This window comes from Pyrus communis, chromosome 2 (genome assembly GCF_041283825.1).
Source record: "Pyrus communis isolate YQ-2024b chromosome 2, ASM4128382v1, whole genome shotgun sequence".
Taxonomy (NCBI): Eukaryota; Viridiplantae; Streptophyta; class Magnoliopsida; order Rosales; family Rosaceae; genus Pyrus; species Pyrus communis.
In genome coordinates, this window is record NC_142566.1 from 5,338,828 (window position 1) to 5,362,986 (window position 24,159).

General features: G+C 36.6%; 2 protein-coding genes across 15 annotated transcripts; one reads left to right on the top strand and one right to left on the bottom strand.

Moving 5' to 3' along the window:
• Nucleotides 1-2,869: 2,869 nt before the first annotated feature.
• LOC137747993 (rust resistance kinase Lr10) lies at nucleotides 2,870-12,071 on the bottom strand. Of its 13 annotated transcripts, none has more exons than XR_015954993.1 (10): nucleotides 11,170-12,066; nucleotides 10,296-10,328; nucleotides 10,073-10,105; nucleotides 9,537-9,747; nucleotides 9,331-9,434; nucleotides 8,778-8,844; nucleotides 7,902-7,973; nucleotides 5,964-7,112; nucleotides 5,787-5,871; nucleotides 5,430-5,688 (listed from the first exon to the last, which is right to left on the bottom strand). XR_015954993.1 is itself a non-coding variant. In XM_088683036.1 (6 exons), the coding sequence occupies exon 6, from the start codon at nucleotides 4,135-4,137 to the stop codon at nucleotides 3,100-3,102; it is 1,038 nt and encodes a 345-aa protein (XP_088539162.1). In that variant the 5' UTR covers nucleotides 4,138-4,223; nucleotides 4,337-4,366; nucleotides 4,849-4,890; nucleotides 7,080-7,112; nucleotides 7,902-7,973; nucleotides 8,778-8,817; the 3' UTR covers nucleotides 2,870-3,099. The 13 variants fall into 13 exon arrangements, 5 of the variants coding, with proteins under 5 accessions (XP_088539162.1, XP_088539154.1, XP_088539157.1 ...); XR_015954992.1 differs by having other exon boundaries at nucleotides 9,331-9,441; XR_015954991.1 differs by having other exon boundaries at nucleotides 9,331-9,452; nucleotides 11,170-12,065.
• Nucleotides 12,072-12,214: 143 nt separating this feature from the next.
• Nucleotides 12,215-14,682, top strand: LOC137748800 (rust resistance kinase Lr10-like). 2 transcript variants are annotated; one of them, XM_068488987.2, is made up of 3 exons: nucleotides 12,215-12,976; nucleotides 13,215-13,241; nucleotides 13,331-14,682. In XM_068488987.2, exons 1-3 carry the CDS (start codon nucleotides 12,256-12,258, stop codon nucleotides 14,440-14,442), a joined length of 1,860 nt encoding a protein of 619 aa, XP_068345088.2. In that variant the 5' UTR covers nucleotides 12,215-12,255; the 3' UTR covers nucleotides 14,443-14,682. The 2 variants fall into 2 exon arrangements, with proteins under 2 accessions (XP_068345088.2, XP_088539140.1); XM_088683014.1 differs by lacking the exon at nucleotides 13,215-13,241 and having other exon boundaries at nucleotides 12,233-13,003.
• The last annotated feature ends 9,477 nt before the right edge of the window (nucleotides 14,683-24,159 follow it).

Genomic DNA, 24,159 nt, shown 5'->3' on the forward strand with positions numbered 1-24,159 from the left:
TCCGAAAATAATATTTATTTTTGTTCCATTCTAGAAATAGTGTAGTTATTTTGGTTCATTTTTTAGAAATATTGTGGTTAATTTTGTTGTAATTCCATAAATATTTTGGTTTTGTTTCATAAATAGTGTGGGTAATTTTATTGTAGTTTTAAAAATAGTGTGGGTTATTGTAATTTAGTTTTAGAAATAATGTTTGTTATTTTGTTGTAGTTTTAGAAATAGTGTTTATTTTGTTGCATTCCAGAAATAGTGTAGGTTATTCAGGTTCAGTTTCAAAAATAGTGTGAGTTATTTTGATGTTGCAGAAATAATATGGGTTATTTTGGTTCTATTTCTGAAATAGTATGGGTTATTTTGTTGTCTCATAAATAGTGTGTATTACTTTGCTATTGTTTCATAAATAGTGTGTTTAATTTGCTGTTATTCCGAAAATAATGTCACATCCCTGCTTGGGCGGGACCACTTCCCAGGCCCAACTCCACCACGATATTGTTCGCTTTGGGCCCCCAGCACACCCTCACTGTTTTGTTTCTAGGAACTCAGACGAGAACTTCCCAGTAGGTCACCTATCATGAGAGTGCTCTCGCGCGCTACTCGCTTAACTTCGGAGTTGCCATGGAACCTGAAATCAGTGAGCTCCCAAAAGGCCTCGTGCTAGGTAGGGATGGGAATATACATATAAGGATCACTCTCCTGGGTGATGTGGGATGTCATAATCCACCCCTTTAGGGGCCCGACATCCTCGTCAGCACACCACGACCAGGGTTAGGCTCTGATACCAAATTGTCACATCCCGACCCGGGTGGGACCACTTCCTGGGCCCGACTCCACCGTAGCATGATATTGTTCGCTTTGGGCCCCCAGCACACCCTCACGGTTTTGTTTCTGGGAACTCACATGAGAACTTCCCAGTGGGTCACCCATCATGGGAGTGCTCTCGTGCGTTACTCGCTTAACTTCGGAGTTCCCATGGAACCCGAAGCCAGTGAGCTCCCAAAAAGCTTCGTGCTGGATAGGGATGGGAATATACATATAAGGATCATTCCCCTGGGCGATGTGGGATGTCACAATAATATTTATTTTTGTTCCATTCTAGAAATAGTGTAGTTATTTTGGTTCAGTTTTCAGAAATATTGTGGATAATTTTGTTGTAATTCCACAAATATTGTGGTTATTTTGGTTTTGTTTTAAAAATAGTGTGGGTAATTTTACTATAGTTTTAAAAATAATGTGGGTTATGTAATTTAGTTTTAGAAATAATATTTGTTATTTTGCTGTAGTTTCAGAAATAGTATTTATTTTGTTGCATTCCAGAAATAGTATAGGTTATTCAGGTTCAGTTTAAGAAATAATGTGAGTTATTTTGATGTTGTAGAAATAATGTGGGTTATTTGGGTTCAATTGCAGAAATAGTGGGGGTTATTTTGTTGTAGTTCCCAATGATTATTTTGATTCAATTTCAAAAATAGTGAGGATTACTTCGCTGAAGTTCTAGAAATAGTGTGAATTATTTTGGTTTTCGGTTTCAAAAATAGTGTGTTATTAGTGTCACATACGACCACATTAAATTTCAGATTGTGCCAAAACCAAAATAATCAGTTCCAATGAACCAACGTGCAGCTACTGGAGCAGTCTGGTTAATACCAATACAAATGAAAGGATAAAAATTTGTATAATCAATAAATGAACTTTTTACTCATTTGGTAATCCACAAGAAGATCATCATATTCACAAATCCCTTATGCAGAGAGGGCATGAGGCATGCCTGAGGAGCCACTTATCTATACAAGGCAGGTGAAACATGTTATGGCAGTGTGGCAAACTTCTTACTGTCTCTCCAAGCTGAAAATCCTGATCATGTAACAACAAATATCACTATATTAATCGCTAAGTTCGAATTGAGATTAATTATCTCGCTTGTGACCGAAATACGAGACGGAAAACCATATTATATTATACAATTGGAAGGGGAGATCGAGAAGAGTTCATAAATAAAGGGGGAACAATGGGTCATATCAACCATGCTTCCCTTGGTTGGCTTCTGCGTTGATGGATTTAGACGAGCTGCGGTTCATTAGATCACTGCATGATTTCATTTCATCAGCAGACAATAACAACAAATTTCTTGGTTGGGATAAGCTGCAAGATCTAGCCATTTGCCAAAGGAATTGAATATCTTCACCAAGGATGTGATCAACAAATCTTCCATTTGGCTTACAATTACAATGATGCTCCAGCAAGTGATAGACATTACGTTCAAGAATCTTAGGAAATTATAATGAGGAGGCTGAGTCCTCCACCAAAGCTATAAACTGGTTGCACAGTACAGAGCAGGCAGCATTTCAAATAGAAAAGGAGGGATTGTCAGACATAAATTTTTTTGAAAGTGAATTCCACGTCGGAGAAAGAAAGGACCTTACATGTGCTTATAAGTAATTAAACTACTCTCATACGCTTATAAGTAATTAGACAACTCTTATATTGCCAATTGGTTTTGGGGTGGGACCTCAACTTTCTTAAAAAACTTCTAACCAAGAAATGACTTGGCAAACTAAAAGGTTTCAAATATTGCCGCTCAGTACTACATATGGTGATATTCCTCTTCACTTATAAATGAGAGACATTAAGTTCGAATCTCGTAGATGGCAAATTTAATACCAAATTAGATTGTCCATTATATGGCTTAGTCGAACCCCCTCCCCTTTAGTGTAAATATATAGTTGTACTCACAAGAAAAAAAAAGTTTTCGATATTGACTAGGGAGGTCCCTCCCTCCACAAATAACAACCGGAGATACGTAAGAGCAGCCGGCATGAGCCCATGAGAACCAGAATTACCAGCACGAGCGAACAATCATCACAACTAATAATTTCTTGGAACAAAAATTAGAAAATATCGTCTTCATGAATCATACACCATGTCCTTCATGAAATATGTTATTTATCCCTGGAATCATGAAAATATGTTGTACTAAACAACATATTTAACATCACTGAAAGGGAGTTTTAACATTCAATGTACATGCACACAGTACTATTACAAAACCAGAAACATTGCATTGAGATTCAAACTGACAGAGTCCATGCTAGTTGCGTGTCTTCACCTACCCGTCAAAGAAGATGTTAACTCCACCTTGGAATATGCTGGATTCAGATTATCATTAGGAGCACCTAAAGGCATCTCTTGTGGATATAGAAGAGGCTCCGGAGGCATTTGAAGTAATTCAACATCTCCCTCGAGCATCTGCAGGACTTCCTTCATTGAAGGTCGATCGCTTGGCTTCAATTGTATGCACCACAAGGCGGTTATAATCATTTTTCTTATTAATGGTTTTTCCTCCTCTACAACTTCTCCCACCTCGAAGTCCTTTCCTTCATTATATTGATTGTAAACCCATGATGGGAAGTAAAGTTGGCTTGAATGCTCTGCCAATGCATTCAAATTCTTCCTTCGGCTTGCCATTTCCATCAACAACATTCCAAAACTATAAACATCGGCTTTAAATGAAACACCGCCAATATTCTTGTAGAATAGCTCCGGAGCCATGTATCCCATTGTACCCCTTGCTGCTGTTAGAGACACAATACTATTATCTACCGGGTATAATTTTGCCAGCCCAAAGTCAGAAATCTTTGGTACGAAATTCTCATCAAGAAGAATATTGTGAGGCTTGATGTCAAAATGTAAAATTTGCACGTCACAACCGTCATGTAGATATTTGATCCCTCGGGCCACTCCAAGTGCAATCTCGTACGTTGTCTTGCAACTTAATGGGATACTTCCTTCTTTGCAATAAATGTATTTATCAAGAGATCCGTTGAGCATGAAGTCATATACCAAAGCACGCTTTGTTCCTTCAACACAATAACCAACAAGCTGAACCACATTAACATGGTGAATCCTCCCAACAGTATTTACCTCGCTGATGAAATCTTGTCCATTGCCTTTGGGCTTATCCAACAGCTTAATTGCCCCAAAACGTCCACTCCGTAACCTTGCTTTAAAAACTGATCCATACCCTCCTTCACCAAGTTTTTCTTTAAATTTGTTAGACATCTTCTTGATGTTCGAGTACGAGTACCTTATTGGCACTAAAGTCTTTTCACCATGCAAAAATTCTTCTATGGAGTTGTACATTGACAAATGTCTTCTTTTCCATGTATAGATCAAAAACGCAGTCACAAATGGTGCCCCAAATAGAAATTTTACCCCGAAAAGTAGTCCTGAACATTGGAGTAAATCACAAAAAACATCTTGAGAAAAGAAATTAACTTGTTGCGTTGGATCAAACTATGTGCTCAATATTGGATATCATAGATATTAGCAAAGCTCTTACCAAAACAAAAGAGTACGAACAATAGATAACCTGCGTTTAGAACAGAAGGATGAGTAAATCAAATTTGACTAGAGCTTGAACTTTGTAAAGTGAATATTGCGAAGAACATTAAATACCCAAGAATAAAACAAGATATATTAACAAAATGAAAGAGAAATAACTAGCTAGTTTTCAAAGTGCAAAGCATAAGTATAGATAAAAATTTCTGATAAGCCATCATAGATATAGCCCCTAATCAATTAAGGGAGCTATTTTGGTTTCCAATTTCTGATAAGCCATCGTTGAAAATTTTCTGATAAACCATCATACATATACCCTAGAGGTAGTTACGAACATATCGCTCCTACGCACACCTGGATTAACATTGAAATTTGTTGCAGTTTTTCATATACATAGAGAATGCCCTATATTATTTGTTAAGTACATGTTTATGTGATTGATTAAATACCACTCTTGTAAGGTGTAACAAAAATATAGTGTAATTAAAGAAAGGATAGGGATAGATTCCTTACCAGCAGAATAATTTCCAGAACCAAAGTATTCTACAAAGTAAACTACATACAAAAAAGAAAAGAAGTATGTTAGAGATCATCCACATGATATCGTCAGTCAATATCTCAATAACATTACTTGTAAAAAATTCTGTACATCCTAACAAAAACAAGTACACAAACGGACGCGACTGTGGTGGTCTAATATGTATATATGTGTGTGTGTGTGTGATTTGGATTACAATAGCTCTAGACAATGTTATGTAAATCTACACTTGGGGTCCAATCGTTTATATGAGGTTTTCGGCCCATTTATATAGGCCTTGAAATTTAATTTAAATAATAATAATAATAAAAAAAAAAACAGTTATGGAAAAAATCCACTAAAATCAGCATTTTTTAAAGAATAATGTTAAGAAGACTAAATTTGAAAACAAAATTTAAAAAATTAAATAATATAAAAATTGATAATTAATTTATTACTTAAACGTTAATAAATATATTTATTCATATTGATGACACATCATTTAATTACAAATTTAATTTCCAACATTACTCATTTTCAAATTGAGGGTGAAAAAAAAAAAAAAACACCGAAAAGCTGAAGCAGCGAAACATAGCTTTGAAAATCTAGCCTTTTTTTAAAACATACGGCAACAGTGATTGTTTAATGAAACATTCAAAATTCCAATAACACCCTCGTTAGTTTTACAAAGTGAGTCCTTGTCCCTATAACAAACTGGAAGGATCTCTTTCCAACTCCCCGCATCAGACCACTAGGACCGCCGCCGTCCCTCCCACTCCCACTACCGCTCAACACCGACCACCACCACTGCACCAACGATTATCCCTCTCCTCATCCTACACACGATCAAATGCGATGATTAAACAGTAATTAAATTTAGAAACAACCCAGAAATTAATTTAATTGGCAGAAATGCTTAGGGTGAGAAAAGGACCATGATTTCTTCAGTAGCAGGATTGATAGGCAAGGACTTCACCAAATTAAACCCAATAAATCAATAAGATGCCAAACAATCTTATCTGCACCACACAAAGAAATTTACCAAATTCAACAACAAAACCCTGTAAGTTAAAACCCAACAAACAAACCATTTATTTATTTACTTTTATACCTCAACAAATTTGTCCATCCTGACAAGGGAGAACCCGTATCTGAAGAGCATGAGCAGTGAATTGGAAAGCAAATCAATCTTATCAGCAAAGGGAAGCTTTGATTTGAAGCGCAGATGAGGAGGAGGGGCTTTTGACGGCGAGGTTGAGGAACTTGGTGTAGTTCAAAGCGTGCAAGTTCCTGGGCGCCGGCCTTGAAGGTGTGGGTGGAGATGTTGACGGTGGCCATGCGACCGCTGACGACGGGGTTGCTCTCGAAGATCCAGTGAAGTTGAGATGAGGGAGGAATAGAGGCGGAGAAAAAGAGCGAGAGGAGAGAGAGTGAAAGTAGGAGAGATTATATATAAAAATAAAATAAAAAATTTAATATTATACCATTTGTAATCATTTAACATAAACTAGCTGATGGCACACATTGTGTGTGAACAATTTTTCTTAATAAGTGAATATTTTTTTTTTCTATACTATTATATTTGTGTGAACAAATTTTCTTAATAAAGGCATATTTTTTCTATACTATTATTTGTGTGTGAACAATTTCTCTTAATAAGTGCATATTTTTTTTAATATTACGTAATTATTGTTTTGTCCTTCTTATGCAAATATTGTGGATCAAAAGTGAGAGTAAAATTGAAAAAAAATAAGTAATTGTCATTTTCTTAAGAAAAAAGGTAAAATAGGAAAAATAGAGATATGATTGTCATTTTATCAAAAGGTATAAAATTACTATTTTGCCCTCCTCATGTCAACATTGTGCATTCAAAAGTAAGGGCAAAATTGGAAGAAAAGAGGACACAAAGTTGAGAAGCTCTCTTCTCTTAATAAAATAGATACAACAATTTTATATAAAATTTCTCAAACACTTGAATTTTTTTTTTTTGGGTTAAAATGCTTTAATGTTTTGGATTTGATGGTTCTTTTAGAGATGCTTTAAACTACACAACATGTTTGAATATTTGGATATCAATTCAAATTGAAAAGACATGTTCTTTAGGAAGTAGCACCTCTTGATGAAGGGGTGTAAGCCAAGGGTCAAACCAATTCAAAAGGAATACAAGAACTCTCGAAATAGAGGATAAATTAAATGTCATATAAGCTCCCATATATAGATCTCTTACCTTGAATCCCCTCCCATAGACCTTGAAAAATACCTGCAGTGGCAAAGAGGGGAAAATGTAAAATACTTGGGGCCACACCCGTTGATTTTAAATTAAAATTTCAAACTTGAATTTTTTTATTTATTTTTAGTCGAGTAATAGCATTAGTATGTTAGATTAGTCATTAATAAGGTTTGAATCTATGTCATCATGCAAGAGCACAACCCCTTTTCACCACTGTGGTAAATGATCACTTTCTCAAACTTGTTATTTCTATGTCTAACATATTTCGCCATCTCCAATGGTCCACACGCTAAAAAATGACAGATTGGCCAAATGTAGCCCCCTCGTAGCGTTTTATGATACCCAACTCCTTAGTTCCAGTAATTGATTCAAATCCAATGTCCAGTAGTTAACTTAAATTAACCAATAAATTTAAAGTATAAGCTTAAAACTAATAATTATTAAAGGACTATGTTTAACCCCTTTAGTTGGAGATAATATTAAACCATTTGTAATCATTTAACATAAATAAAACAGCTTTATATAAAAAATTCTCAAACACTTGAACACTATTTTATTTTTTTTGTTAAAATACTTTGACATTTTTGACACACCCCGACCGAGATCAGGGCGTACTGGCCGTCACACGGAGGTGACGTAACCAAGTGCACGTGCGGAAGCTAATAAAAGTAATATAAATAGTACGAATAATTTAAAAACTAGCATACATATGGTGATAAAACAAGTACTAGCGTAAGTGAGACGCTAAGTTCAGAGCATTAAGTCTACAGCAGTCCAAAGAAAATGATTCGATAATAGTACACCCGAAGGTGACCCTACGCTGGTGAGTATCTGTCAGAAATGCCGGGAAAGCCCTCTGGGAAACCACCGAACCTGCTAAGCAACTAGAACCTGGAGGGGCGCAAAACAAAAGCGTGAGTGGGCAAAAACAAAGCTTTTCAAAAACCATTTAGTAAAATACATTCTAACCCCTCGCCGTAAAACCTGTATACTTCCCAGAAAATAAACATATATACGTACATATAGATATGCCAATCATGCTCAAGAATATGCCATGTCAAAGCCTCACAATGAAATGCAAGTGCTCAGGTATAAACCATAACAATAACATATAATCTGGCAGCCGGAGTCACCTAACGTGACCTGTACGGCTGCATATAGAGCTCAAATCTCAAACTCAATAACTGAACCTGCCCACGAGTCGGAACCACCTAAAGTGGTCTGTACGACAGGCCTGGGTGTAACATATATATACGCTCTAGTGCTACGATCACGTGAAGGTTGTGCGAATAATCGCGGGTCACCTACGAGTCGGAACCACCTAATGTGGTCTGTACGACAGGACTGTGCACCTAACTTGGATCCAAGCTGAGCGTGTGGTGCGGGAGGTGAACATCACGTGAAGGACTATGCTCTACTCTGGGCGGGAGCACTAACACCGGGGGTGCAGGTTATGAGCTCTCTAAGCATCTCAAACCACTACTGAATATAAACATGAATACCACTTACCTGGCACTTACCTGTGCGTCCACAGCACCAAATATGCATATGTATATGTATGCCACTACTAATGCATGCAATGATGCATAAACAATGATAATATGGTGCATGGCATAAAACAATTAACCCTTTTTAAACAATTTTTGGGAAAATAAATGTATATAGGTATATACGGAATATCAAAAGCCCACTCACTGGTAAGTGGAAGGGTCGTAGCCCCCCTGTCTCGAGTGACCACGCTCGTCCTCGGGATATGTATCACCTATATGCGAAACAACTACAACAACGTTAATTTTAAAGCACATAACCTATCTTTCGTAATAACTTCTCATACATTGCTCAAATTGGACAAATGAATATACCAACGTGCTCTACACAACCTCAGGATCACACCCATATTTTTAGAAAAATTTTCCACCGCCGCACGCGCCCCCACGTGCCGGCCACGCGCAGGCACGTGCCTGGCACGCTGACGGCGTCAACTGACGCCGTAAGGAATATTCCGTTAGTTCTAACGGATTCCGTTAACGGCGTCAGGAATATTCCGTCAGATTTGACGGAATATTCCGTCTCCTTCTCCGGCAAACCTCCGGTGCCGTCGCCGGCGCCGGAAAATCGCGAAAACTTCTAACTTCGATTTCTCTCTCGTTTTTCATCCATTTTTCACGATTTTTGTACCAAAATGACGCCTAGAACTAGGAGAACATAAGTATACCACTTTTAAGGGCTAAAAATTATGGAATCTCACCTGTCACCAAACTCCAAATCCGGCCAACTTCGAACACGGCGATCCCGACGTCCACTTCCGTCAAACGAGCTACTCCGAGACTCCTTGGGACCCCACTAAGCTACCTACGAGCTTCAAAATCCCTAAAACGTTATAAAATACGGTTGCATGAATAGTACTCCAAGTCGGACCTCTTGAAATCGACGTGAAATCGACGGAGTTCTCACCTGAAAATGGTACGACTGCACTCCTCTCAGCCCCACGAGCTCGAATGTGTCCTTGGTTCCCTCGATCTGTGGGTGGTTAGTATGTTTGTGTGTGTGTCCGTACGTGTTCGAAGAGAAAGGGAAGAAATGGGAGGAAAGGGAACTCGGGAGAGAGACAGGGAAAGGGACAGAGAGACAGTGAAAGTGAGAGTGTGTGTGTGTGGCCCAACACCTGCCAACACAACACAAAACAACCAATAAACATAACGAAAACGAACTAGGGGCAAGGTAGTCATTTCACATGTACGTTTTGATAGTTTCGGGACGGGATGTCACATTTTAGAATAGACGCTTCTTTTAAAAATGCTCTTAAACTGCACAACATGTTTGAATATTTGGATATCAATTCAAATTGAAAAGACACGTTTCTTTAGGAAGTAGCTACTCTTGATGAAGGGGTGTAAGCCAAGGTCAAACCAATTCAAAAGGAATATGAGAACTCTCGAAATAGAGGATAAATTAAATGTCAGATAAGCTCCCATATATAGATCTCTTACCTTGAATCAGCTCCCATAGATGTCCAAAAAAACCTGCAGTGGCAAAGAGGGGAAAATGTAAAATACTTGGGCTCACACTCGTTGATCAGCACCGATAGAGATAAAAAAAAATTAGCTGTAAAATAAAGCAGTCAAGGTCAAACCAATTCAAAAGGAATATAAGAACTCTCGAAATAGAGGATAAATTAAATGTCAGATAAGCTCCCATATATAGATCTCTTACCTTGAATCAGCTCCCATAGACGTCCAAAAAAATCTGCAGTGGTAAAGAGGGGAAAATGTAAAATACTTGGGCTCACACCCGTTGATCAGCGCCGATAGAGATCGAAAAAAATTAGGTGTAAAATAAAACAGTTGAATGTTTAATAAATTGTATTTTCAAAAGTATTATGAATATAAAAAACAATGTTTAGAAAGATAAATAATGTTATTATTTAAAATTAATGAGCTTATTATCGGAATTAAAAAAAATATTTTAAACACTCAACTTCATTTTTTTATTAACGCATCTTTTAAAAGCAACATACATGATGCTTTTAAAAGCTACTGTCTGGAGGTTATTGGTTTTAAAATAAGCATCATATTTTATTTTTATTAAACATTTTTTTCTGCTGAACTTTAAAATGAAGCAGGTTTTTAGTAAAATAAAAAAAATAAAAAAATAAAAAAAATAAAATAAAAAAATAAAAAAGAAATAAAAAAATAAAAAAATAAAAAAGAAAAAAGGCAACACCAAACTAGGCCCAAAGTCCTTAGATGCAATAATTGATTCAAATTCAACCATTATATTCGAAAACATCTCACAGTAGTTTACTTAGATTGACCAATAAATTTAAAGTATAAACTTAAAATTAATAAATTATTGAGGACTACTTCTGTTGGAGATAATATATAAGTTTGAACTAACATTTATACTTAAGTAACATTTTGTGGAGCTATTCTGAGCAGAGATATTTTAACTTTTTTAGTTGGAGATGGCCAAAGAGAGACAAAGATGGACCTGAAATTTTATTTTTTATTTTATGTATTTTATAGAAATGAATTTCCTCCAAGAGATGATAATGAAGTAAAAGGAAAAATTGAGATTCACTACTCACCAACGATGGAATGGCCTCCGCTATTTACAAGCTCACATTCATACTCAATTCCATATACCAGAGAATTGTGTACGGATTTATAAGAAGCGTTGTAGACGTCGAACCAGGAGGCGTAAGTCATTCGCTCTATGCTGCAACCGTCCTTCATCTCCCCTACCTCTAAATGTCCAATCTTGACATAGCCATACGATTTTGGTTGGGATGACGACATCGACGAAGATGAAGTAGAAGCAGATTCAACAGGAAAACATGGAGCAGCGTCCACGTAAAGAGATGAATTCAATGGACGCGGACACTTTAAAAATGTTAAATCTATTGGACAATTCACAGGTGTACAATTCACACCTGTTGTCATAACTTGGAAATAAACCCTCCTAACTGAAATTTGGTAATACCAATAAGAAGGAGCGGAAGAATGAAGAGGAAGGGAGGAGCAATTGCTCTTGTCAAGGCCCGGATCGACAACTCGGATTGTTTTGTTATGGTAGTTGATTGCCTGTACGTAGTAATCGCCAGATGAAGGTATGTTTAGTATGGTTTTGTTGTTCTCACAAGACAGAGTGTATCCTGAGTTGCCGCAGTGGCGCGGATCACCCTTTAGTCGAAAAGGGTAGCTTATATTGCGGATATGACCGCAGGAAGAAGGGGTACACTTTTGCCGGGCGGCGTTACAAATGGTTTGAGGGGATAAGCTAAAAACAATAAAAGCTGTAATTAAAAACCGCATAGACAAGGAGGAGGAGGAGGAGGAGGAGGAGGACCTTCCACTCATTCCCATGGAGAAAAATATCAGCGAGGTTTGACACAAAAAGTGCGTAACAATACAAAGAATTTATATAAGCACAAGAAAAGATTTTACACATGTATGAGATTGAAAGTGGCAAGTAAAGAGGAATGACTCTACAAGGGAAGAAGTTTCCGCTGTGAATTAAGTATTGATCAAAGCAGTAAATACTTTCTAGGCTTCCGTGACGAGGTCTGTGGGCCCCTAGATCGATTGCATTTTTATGGTCAAGTGCTCTACAAAGTCTTCTGTGTTGAACTATACATATATTTGTTCTTCTGCTTGGAAAAAAATACTCAGAAATGCAGCAGCAACAGCTCAATATCTCTTGGGTTCGCATATTCTCATTGACTTTGTTAACGTTGCTCGGAGCAACCCAGAATGCCTATGCTTGTGAAAAATCCAAATGCGGGGATCATGGTGAGGCCATCCATATTCTGTTTCACCGTGGACATCACTGTAGTCCGCCATCTGATTGCCATGCGAATGAGGATGACTACGGACAGGAGCACCGAGTGGTAGTGGTGAAATTCTTGGTGAAACGTATAGATTACAAGCATCAGGAAGTCCAAGTCTATCAACCACGTAAATGCCTGCTGTTAAAGCCTTTAGAAGCTGACAACATCAACATGCCATTGCCAGCCTCTCAATTCTACTTCGAAGAAGAATTCACGTCTTCCAATGCTACCTTATTCCACTGCCCTGTTGAAAGAGAGTTAGACAGAATTAAAGTCCCCTGCATTAGTGGTCCTGGCTACAGAGTTTATGCCTTTGAATCTTCCTCCGCCACTACGCTCTATCCGCTCCTAGAGTCGTGTACAAAGATGTACGATGTTTTGTCGATTCCAGATGCGAACTATTATTATAATAATTATTATAATAATGATCATTATTATGGTAAGGGTACTTATCTGAAATGGAAGACACCAAATTGTAGAGAGTGTGAGGCAGAGGGCAACAAGTGTAGAATCAAGTACAACCACACCAACACTGAAATTCAATGTGTTCGCTTGAGCAAACCTAGTAAGTCTGCCTATATTTTCAATCTTGGTTTTATTTTACATATATTCTGCTATATTATTGCACTTGCTGCTTACTTATCTAGTAAGCATCCGACTGAACATACTTCAAATAACTAGATGCAACACATTTGATATGAATTTCAAATGACTAGGCAAAGAGTAATTTGTTTTCTTCTATTACTAAATTTGTCCGAGCAGTAGATCATCACTATTACTAAATTTGTCGATGCTTTTTTCAGGTGTAACAAGGAAATTTGCAGCCGTAGGTGAGTAGTCTGACGGTTTTTTATTTTATTTCATGTCTAGCTAGACCGTCAGGAATATTATTATTTACTCAAGAATTTGTTTGATTCAGGTACAACCCTGGGATCATTTGTTGTATTACTACTGGCCGTTGCAGCCTATCGTGTCTATAGGTCTAATCGAAAAGAAAAGGAGAGTCAATTGAAGATTGAAAAGTTTTTAGAAGATTACAACGCTCACAAACCAAGCAGGTATTCCTATGCAGATATTAAGAGGATCACAAACCAATTCCAGGACAAGTTAGGCCAAGGAGCCTATGGAACTGTTTTCAAAGGAAAACTTTCTTCTGAATGCTTTGTTGCTGTAAAAGTTCTGAATAGTTCCAACGGAAATGGGGAAGATTTCATAAAGGAAGTTGGAATGATGGGAAGTATCCACCATGTCAACGTGGTTCGTTTGGTTGGTTTCTGTGCTGATGGGTTTAACAGAGCTCTCGTTTATGAGTTCTTCGCCAATGGTTCACTGCACGATTTCATTTCATCGGCAGACAATAACAATCGTTTTCTTGGTTGGGACAAGTTGCAAGATATTGCTCTTGCTATAGCCAAGGGAATTTATTATCTTCATCAGGAATGTGATCAGCGAATCCTCCATTTCGACATCAAGCCTCATAATGTTTTATTAGACGACAATTTCACTCCAAAAATTTCTGATTTTGGTTTGGCCAAGTTGTGTTCTAAGGATCAAAGCATAGTGTCCATGACTACAGCTAGAGGGACTATGGGCTACATTGCACCTGAAGTGTTCTCCAGGAACTTTGGAAATGTGTCCTATAAGTCGGACGTCTATAGTTTTGGAATGCTGCTGCTTGAGATGGTAGGGGGAAGGAAGAATATTGATTCAACCTCAGCAATCCCAACTGAAATTTACTATCCAGAATGGATCTATAATCTTCTAGAAGAAGGAGATGACCTACGGATCCATTTTGGGGAGGAAGGAGATGGTAAAACACCAAAGAAACTCGCAATTGTAGGGCTCTGGTGCATCCAGTGGCACCCAGTGGGTCGTCCTTCCATGAAAGAAGCTGTTCAAATGCTGGAAGGAGGAGAAAACTTAACCATGCCTCCCAATCCTTTTGCATCTACAGGTCCTGCACGAACAAATGCAACTGCACCTACAAGAAATCAAAACATTCAGTTAGAAGCTATTGCTGAATTAGAGTAACATATCTACTTAGATATATAGATAGATATGTGCACGCACACTTACGTATGTTACTAAGGACTCATGAGAAGTGTAACCATTGTACCTAAGTACCATATGTGCTCGATAGCTCGAGGTGTTTGTCTGACTACGTAAGTACATTCGAGGTTTGTTGGATTGCTTGGTTTTTCACTTGAAACCAATGGCTGGCCAATATGTATCACTTTTCCACTAAACTTTTATGCAAAAATCTTTCCTCAAGTTTTTACACCACAGTTCTTAACTAGCTTCAATAGACATATTGTTGCCATGCTTGCTTAGTCATGATCCTTCAAAGTTTCTAGGTTCTCAGTTTCCCATTTAAATTGATATGTTTTGTAACATTCTTTTTTGTTTTAGTACTTTTACAAACTGAGAGCAATAATTCCGCAACTTCTTGAGATTGGAATGATGAAGTATTAGTGAGAATTTACTTTTTCTTGAACAATAATCACTTTAGGATGAGTTACATTACCAACTAGAGAGCTTGGTCTAGTCGCATCTCTTCCAGAATGTTGAAATACGTTTCAAGTTTAATCCATACCTCAACCAAAATCAAATAAGATATTGTTGATTACATATTGATTTATATAAGGAAATAAATAAACTACTAGAAATGAAACTGTTAACAAGTATTTGATTGTTCTGATAATTAAGATCTTATTTTTCAACACAGCGCTTCTGAGTGTAAATTTTTTTTCTTTTTTTATTGTAGATTACCATAGAATATCGACGTCCAAGTGAAGTGGGCTCTTACCATTGGCCAGCAAGGCGCACAACCATCATTATAATAGATTCAAATTTGTTGACTAGTACAAGGCAAATAATAGAGCCACTTGCCTAATCGCATGCGGCAGAGTTAGCTTTTCAGTTTTCACTCATATGAGTTCTCCATTGGACCCACGAGCAAATTTGTCGTTTCATCAAGCTACATCTTGTTTTGTCTACCGCATTATTGAACTCCATAAGCAAATTTTTTGTTTCCGTCTGGTTATATAACTTATAAGCAAATTTAAAGAGTGTTACAACATTAGTCATGTAAATGGGTGATGTAGCAACAAAAGAATATCTATCAGATTATTGGTGCTAAAATCAAACATAGTTCAACTATATCATTACATGATTCTCCCCGGGGAAATGTTTCTTTCTTAGTGCCATTGTCCTTGTTAGAGGCTGCTAACAGACAGTATTTATATAATGATTTTGTATGTTTGTGCGAGATTTGACTTCTCAACCAAACTTTGAGTACATAATAGGATGCTGGTTCGGTTAGGTACTTTTTTATGCCTAAAGAACTGAGAAGTTTGAGTTTTCTCTATGTTGTGCTTGCCTATAACGTACATTAACCTTGGGACCACCTAAATTCTATTAATATAGCAAGATATCATTTATCAATAAATTTGGTAATTTACTAAGATTATTTATAGTAGTAAGAAAGATAAATTTCATACCTCAATAGGATTACAACTTTAATAGGATAATATCTAAAGATAAGATATGGTAGAATTCCACAAGGATATCCCATGATTTAATAAGATTTACATGATCACATTCCTAAACTATTAGGACTGCAACATATAGTTGATTTTTAAGTCTTTTGGAGAAAATAAGAGTTGCAGATTTGCAGCTAGAATAATATAATTTCTACTTCGGAATTTTGTTTGGTTTCCGTAGAATGAGGATGTTGATGGGTGTAAAAGTTGAACAATCAAATTGCAACAATTTTGGAAAAAAATCAACTCAATATTTAACGGTACGTTGATTGATGTGTCACATTCATGTGAAGAACAACGTTAATATCATAGGGTGTGACATCCACTAAAAGGAAAAAAAATGTAATAATTTAGAGAAAACAAGAATTCTCATTTTCTAAATCGTAGAGTATTCGTTGACTTTTAACTTTTTTGGGGAAACGAGATTGTAGGTTTGCAATGGGAATAATGAATTTTTCACTTTGGAATTTTGTTTTGCATCCAGAGGATGAGGATATTGATGGGGTATAAAAGTTGAACATATGAAATTTCAACAATTTTGAAAAATCAACTAACCATTTAAGAATACACTGATTGATTTGTCACGTTAATTTGAAGAATGACACTGAAATCCTAGAGTGAGACATTTATTAAATGCAAAAAAAAAAAAAAAATGTAATGGTTTAGAAGAAGCAAGAATTCTCATTTTCGAAATAGTAGGGTACTCATTGACACAAGACTTAAAATAGAAGAAAAATATTTTAATTAACTTTTCAGTCTTTTGGGTGTGTCTTTATTTATAATAGTAAGGGAGGTAAATTTCATACTCCAATAGGATAATATCTAAAGATAAGGTATGGTAGAATCCCACAAAGATATCCCAAGATTTAATAGGATTTACACAATAACATTCCTAAACTATTAGGACTGCAACATATAGTTGATTTTTAAGTCTTTTGGGAAAAATGATAGTTGCAGATTTTTGCATATAATTTCTACTTTGGAATTTTGTTTGGTTTCCGGAGAATGAGGATGTTGATGGGTGTAAAAGTTGAACAAATCAAATTGCAATAATTATAGAAAAATCAACTCATTATTTAACAGTATGTTGATTGACGTGTCACATTCATGTGAAGAACGACGTTAAAATCTTAGTGTGTGGCATCCGTTAAAAGAAAAAAAAAATGTTATCATTTAGAGAAAACAAGAATTCTCATTTTCTAAATTGTAGAGTATTCATTGACTTTTAAGTCTTTTGGGGAAATGAGAATGTAGGTTCGCAGGGAATAATGAATTTTCCAATTTGGAATTTTGTTTTGCGTTCAGAGGATGAGGATGTTGATGGGGTATAAAAGCTGAACTGATGAAATTTCAACAATTTTGAAAAATCAACTAACTATTTAGGAGCATGTTGATTGTGTCCCATTAATTTGAAGAAGGACACTGAAATCATGGAGTGAAACATTCATTAAATGCAAAAAAAAAAAAAAAAAATGTAATGGTTTAGAAGAAGCAAGAATTCTCATTTTTGAAATAGTAGGGTACTCATTGACGCAAGACTTAAAATAGAACAAAAATCTTTTTAATTATCTTTTAAGTCTTTTGGGGGAAAAGAGTGGTAGGTTCGCAACTAGAATAATAAAATTTTGACTTTGGAATTCCATTTGGCGTCTTGAAGGATAAGGATGTTGATTGGAGTATAAAAGTTGAACACATGAAATTTCAACAATTTGGAAAAATCAACTAACTATTTAAGTTGAACTAATCAAATCTCAACAATTTTAGAAAAATCAACTAATGTGTCAAGTTAATTTGAAGGACGACGTTGAAATCATGGAGAGTGACATTCATTAAAAGTAAAAGAAAAATGTAATGGCTTAGAAAAACCAAGAATTCTGATTTTTTAAATGGTAGGGTACTAATTGAGTTATTAACATCTCTTTCAGAGTGTTGAAATACATTTCAAGTTTAATCCATATCTCCACCAAAATCAAATAAGAAAATGTTGGCTACACAGTGATCTATACGAGGAAATAAATAAACTACTAGAAATATTTCAAGTTTAATCCATACCTCCACCAAAATCAAATAAGAAAATGTTGGCTACACAGTGATCTATACGAGGAAATAAATAAACTACTAGAAATATTGGCAACCGTTGAATTCTTCTAGGAGTTAAGAGATTTTTTCCTTTAATCCACTATATTTTTTTTGCTTTTTTTTAATGTAGACTAGGAACATCTTTCATAATCAAAAGAGAAAAAAAGGATGGAAACTACTGAAATTTCTTCAGAGTCAAGATCGTAGTTCCTCTCCAGCTTCCCATGAGGTTTCGCTCCCGTCTTTGTTACCGAATGGTTGAAGGCATGGACGGAGCCAATGAAGGCTCACTGGGGGCATATGCCCCCATTCAAGTAATTCGTTTGTTTAGTTGCAGACTACAGTTATATAATATACACAGGTTATTTTTAAAGAAAATATACGTATCTAATATCCAACATACATTCATTCTACTTATACTTCATATCAAATATTATATAAGCAATAGTGCTCTTGTTTTGTCATTCAAACCAAAAAAACCCTCTCCTGCCTAGCATGTACTTATATTTTTCTCATCACTTTGCCACTTTCCACTACTATATTGAAATTTTTGTAACATTTGAAACCATCATTAATATCATATTGCGTATAACCATACTATAATAAGTTTTTTTAGTTGTTTTCGGTTGCCCCCCACTAGAAGAAATTTCTAACTTCGTCCCTGGTTGAAGGCCTCCCTTTCAATACAGAGATGTCCAAGTGAAGTGGAATGTAGACGTGGTGCAACCATCACCATTCACCCCAAAAAGTTTGCATGTCAATAAGAAATAAATCAGTCAATTCCTTCCTTCATTTTCCAAATAAATAACTCAATTTCTTGCTGACTAGTACAAGGCAAATAATAGAGCCACTTGCCTAAGCGCATACGGCACAGTCAGCTTTTCACTGATTGAGTTCCATATTGGACCCATAAGCAAGGAGGATGAGAGTAACGATGTCTATGCCTAAGCGAATCGTTTTCCTTGGAATCCTGCTTGGCATGTAGAGGATGAGGATTGTGATGGGGTTTAAAAGTTGAACTAATCAAATCTCAATAATTTTGGAAAAATCAACTAGCGTCCGAAGGATGAGAATTGTGATGGGGTGTAAAAGTTGAACTAATCAAATCTCAACAATTTTGGAAAATCAACTAGCTATTTAAGAGAATGTTAATTGATGTGTCACATTAATCGGAAGAACAATGTTGAAATCATGGAGTGAGACATTCATTAAAAGTCAAAAAAATGAAATGGTTTAGAAGAAGCAAGAATCCTCATTTTCTAAATGGTAGGGTACTAATTGATGTGGGACTTAAAATAGAAGAAAATTCATATAGTTAAGTATTTTGAGGTAAACAAGAGTTGATGGTTCGCAACTAGAATAATGAAATTTCCACTTTGGAATCTTGTTTAGCACCCGGAGGATGAGGATTGTGATGGGGTGTAAAAGTTGAACTAATAAAAAAAATCTCAACTATTGTGGAAAAAATCAACTCACTATTTAAGAGTATGTTGATTGATATGTCACGTTAGTTTGAAGAACGACGTTGAAGTTGTGGGGTAAGAGAGAGGAGGAGGTTTAGGTCGAGGGAGCTCGGAAGTTTTAGTTCTTTTTGGCTTGGAGTAAAATGTATGTAATATTAACATCAAACGTGTAATCATTGAACCATAAACTAACATTATGTTTGAACGAGAGAAATAAACTTGGAATTTGAATAAAAGTCAGAATTTATAAATTGATATGTATCAATTCACTTGTTTGAATTCATAAGCATAGAAATTTAGAATTTCCACGTGAAAAAAAAAAAAAAACTTGGAATTTGGGACCTTCAATTCCCAAGTTTAAATTCCATGTAAATAGGTGTCATTTCTCAATTTCTATGATCAGGGGTTAAAAATAACAAATTCTGTATTCAATTCCATTGTTCTTTTAAGTTAACCAAACAAGAAAATTCACAAATTCTAGAAAATTAATTTTCGTCATTTTAAAATTCCTTAGTAATCTTAAATTTCTTCGCCAAACATAGTGTAAAGGAATTTGTTTCCAGTCCTTGTTTAAGCATTTAAATTCTAGGTTCCAATTCTTGTTTATCATTATTTATTTTATATTACCTTAGAAGGGAATCGAGTACTAGACATAGCCTAATTCTAACTCATTTCCAATCCTTGTTTAAGCATTTAAATTCTAGGATCTAACGATTAGAGCACTACCATTGTTGAAAAGATCTAGTGGTTTTATCTATTTAACTATAACATGCGTTGTGAGGTTCAATTCTGAACACACTATTTTCACCCAGAAACTATATACACGTATCAATTATTTGCTGAATACCATGCATGTCATCCCACCCAAGTTTTTCTCTTAGCATTTATCATGAATTTGGGATGCTCAACACTCATAGAATATCAGTTAGGAATGAAAACTATCGTATCAGTTGCTATAAAAAACTTTGAAAGGAGGATAACTTCACCATGGCTACCAATCCTTTGCCTCTACAGGTCCTGTAAGAATAACACTATTGACACACCCCGACCTGTAATGTCCACTAGAACTCCGAATCAAGCTATGCTGGCCGACACCTAAAAGGTGACGAAGCCATAAAGTGTGATAATGCGTAAACTATGAATAATTTAAAACCTAAAAGTGCCTCACTAAATGAGTGTGCGATGAGCGGTTATGGACTCATTCACACATGATACAGAAAATAAGTAAAGTACAGCAAAATAGAAATAATGATTAAACCATCATAAGAAGCCACCTGTACTGAGAAGTGCCACAAATCCTCATCGATACGGAAACTTTGCTACTAAAATCTGGAGGGCACAAAACATAAAATGTGAGTGGGCGAAAACAAGCTCTTCAAAACCATTACACTTAACAAAAGTAATAACCTTTCGCCGTAAAACTTGAATAATTTCTCAGAAAATAGAATACATATCAACATCAAAACTATACTCGGAATAGCAAAATCCACATGTATGCCATTCCCAACATCTCAACATAATGAAATACGTAAACCAGGTAAAATAATTCCATGGAAGTAATATGTCAGCCGGATTCACCTATTGTGACCTATACTACTGAACCTATAGCTCATCCAATATCCAAGTAATATGTCAGTCGGATCCACCTCTTGTGGCCTGTACGGCTGAACCCATAGCTTATCACATATCTCTGCACACGAGTCAGAACCACCTCTAGTGGTTTGTACGACAGGACTAGGTGTAAATAAGTACGCTCAAGTGCTACGATCACGTGAAGACTGTGCGAATAATCGCAGGTCACCTACGAGTCGGAACCACCTATTGTGGTCTGTACGATAGGAATGTGCACCTACCTTGGATCCAAGGTGAGCGTAAGGTGTGGGAGGTGAACTTCACGTGAAGGACTGTGCCCTGGCCACGAGCGGGAGCACTAATACCGGGGTGCAAGTTTATGAGCTTAACTACATCTATTATAACATATACCACTCATGGGCAACCTGTACGACAGTGTCGGAGTTGCCTATTATTGCAACATGTACGACAAGGTCGGAGTTGCCTAAAACATACATGTAGTCATGCCATAACTCCATCATTTCAATTAATACCATAAACTCACCTGAACTTACCTGGGTGTCTTGTGAACACCTTTGCACTTCAAAGCGTTCACAAATATAATGTGCAGGTAATATACATATGGATATAACATGATGCCATCTAATACTCAACCATGTCATAGCATTTTCAAGTATATACATATACATAATATGGCATAAAATGCATAAGCTGTAACGCCGTACTCCCGAACTATTATTTTCGGGAATAATTATCGGTGATAAGCCCAACTAGATGCTAGTTTAATTAACTATCATTACTTACATTTCCTTACTTCAATTTCTTGATTCTTCACACATTAATTTATAACATTTAACCACCAAAACATAAGGTTAAATCTCACATTTTCCACCAATGTCCCTCACATTGTTCAATTCCCCAAACAAGGCTATTGTCTCAATTATGTAGTCTCATTTATTGTATGGCTACATCTAACGTCTCGTTAGACTGCATACATACCCTAAATAGGGATCAAGCCATTCGTAGTTCACAGTAGTACTTCAAAGCATTCACAGTAATTATATGTAGGTAATATGCATAAGTCAACTTAAAACGTTCGTGGAATTATCAATCATGTGTATATATACGATAGAAAGGAAAAGACCCACTCACCTGAGGTTCGTGCTACGACTCCCTAGCGCTAATATCGAGGCATCACGAACCAACGTCACCTGGAACAATTATCAAATCACGTCTCAGAGTTCTTACCGATAGAATACATAATTTACATAAAACACATCCCTACGTAATTCAGTCCGGAAGATCTGCATCACGGATTTCTGATCCGTTATGCGCAAGGATCCACATTATGTTCCTAGAACAACGTCCTAATGTTTCATTACGATCCAACGGTCGGATCTCCGCCAATTGCTAAAACCAAGTGGCGGTCAACATTTTATTTTATGAATTTACAAATCCAATTCAGGAAGATCCGTACGTCGGATTCCTGATCCGTAAGTTTCTGTGGTCCTCAATTATTATGTACTACAATGTTTTAAAGTTTGGTGACGATCCAACGGTCAGCTAGTCGATTCACACTTTTACCAAATAACGTAACGTAGAGAATTTAGGTTCCAACCGTCAACCTATCTCATACAATTACCAAGACTGAACTCAATGCATCTAATTTATCCTAAGAATGACATCGACGGCCCCTTGGCCACCCGCAGCCGTGGGTGGCGGTCGGCCGCCCCGACTCGCCGGAAAATCCAACTATTTCCAAAAATTACCAAATTTTACATAATTGTAGGTCTTAATGAGAAGAGTAAACTTTATACCTGTGACCAAGTCTAATTTGGCCAGAAAACACTTGAAATTACCCATGAACTGCCGAAACCCTAGAATTGGGTGTAATTTGATTCGACCTCCAAACTTGCTCTGACGCCTCCACCACTGCTTAGGCTTTGTTCCTGGGTTCTAGGGGAGTGTTTTGGTAGTGATAATTGGAGGAAAAAGTTTCACAATTGGTGGATTTCGAGCAAAGTTCCCCACAGCAACTACGGGTGTTTCTTCACCAAACTACATGAGTATATGCTTACCATCAGCGTCATTGATAGATTTTTTGCTGAGCTCACTGACATTATTGACATGCTTTATGCTACCACTCTTATTTCCCATAAGTGGTTCAGTATGTTCTCCAGGCTCTCTGACTGACGTGTTTTCTAATGGGAAGGTTAGGTTCCCCTCACGCTGATTACTGTAGTTGGAACCATGATGTCCAGTGCTTGGCCTTTTTTCAGAACTATTATTCAGGTCTGTTGAGTGCTGTCTGAACAATGCATACAGGTCCATTGATGGCATGTCTTCAGAACTCCACAGACTACTCTGTTGCATAGAGGAATTAACAACACTTCCTAACAGTTGTTCATTTCTCAAGTTCTTGCACTTGTCTTGCTCAATATCGAATCGGGAAGCAGTCGAAGGCCAAGAGGATATGCTCTCCTCATTGAAAGTTCCAAATCTCCGTGGCTCTGGTTCTCCAGAATCTGGGTACATGTGCAGTTGATTGTTGTTGGAAGGAACAACTGGTACTTGCATATTTTCATTGTCAAGATTGATTGGATTTGTGAAAGAAGTGCCAGTGAGATGATTGATTTTGTCTAATAGTGTCTTTATCTGTGAATACTCCATGTGCCCATTCTTGGATCCATCATCTAATAGTGAGATTCCATTTACTTGATGGTAAAAGTCCTGAAACATGGTCGTCGTCTCCATCTGTTGATACGTTGAAATGGAAATTGGAACCTTGTTGGGTCGGCATCCAGTGATAGGATCTTCTGTTTCTGAGTTGGACATTGGGTACGATCTGATTCCTACAGCTCCTTGAGTGACTGAGGATTCAATAGAGTCTTGAGACGATACAAATTCTTCCTCAAAACATTGTCCATGTTCCTCATCTAAGTTCCTTTCTGTCCATGAGTTCTCAATGTCCCTCTGATTTTCTGCCAATTCAGGGAGTGTCATAGAAGTCTGGCGGTAGATTGGTTGACTTGATGTATCATTATGCCATTTGGTAGCATCATCTGGACTGGTCATGCAAACTTCTGGTTCGT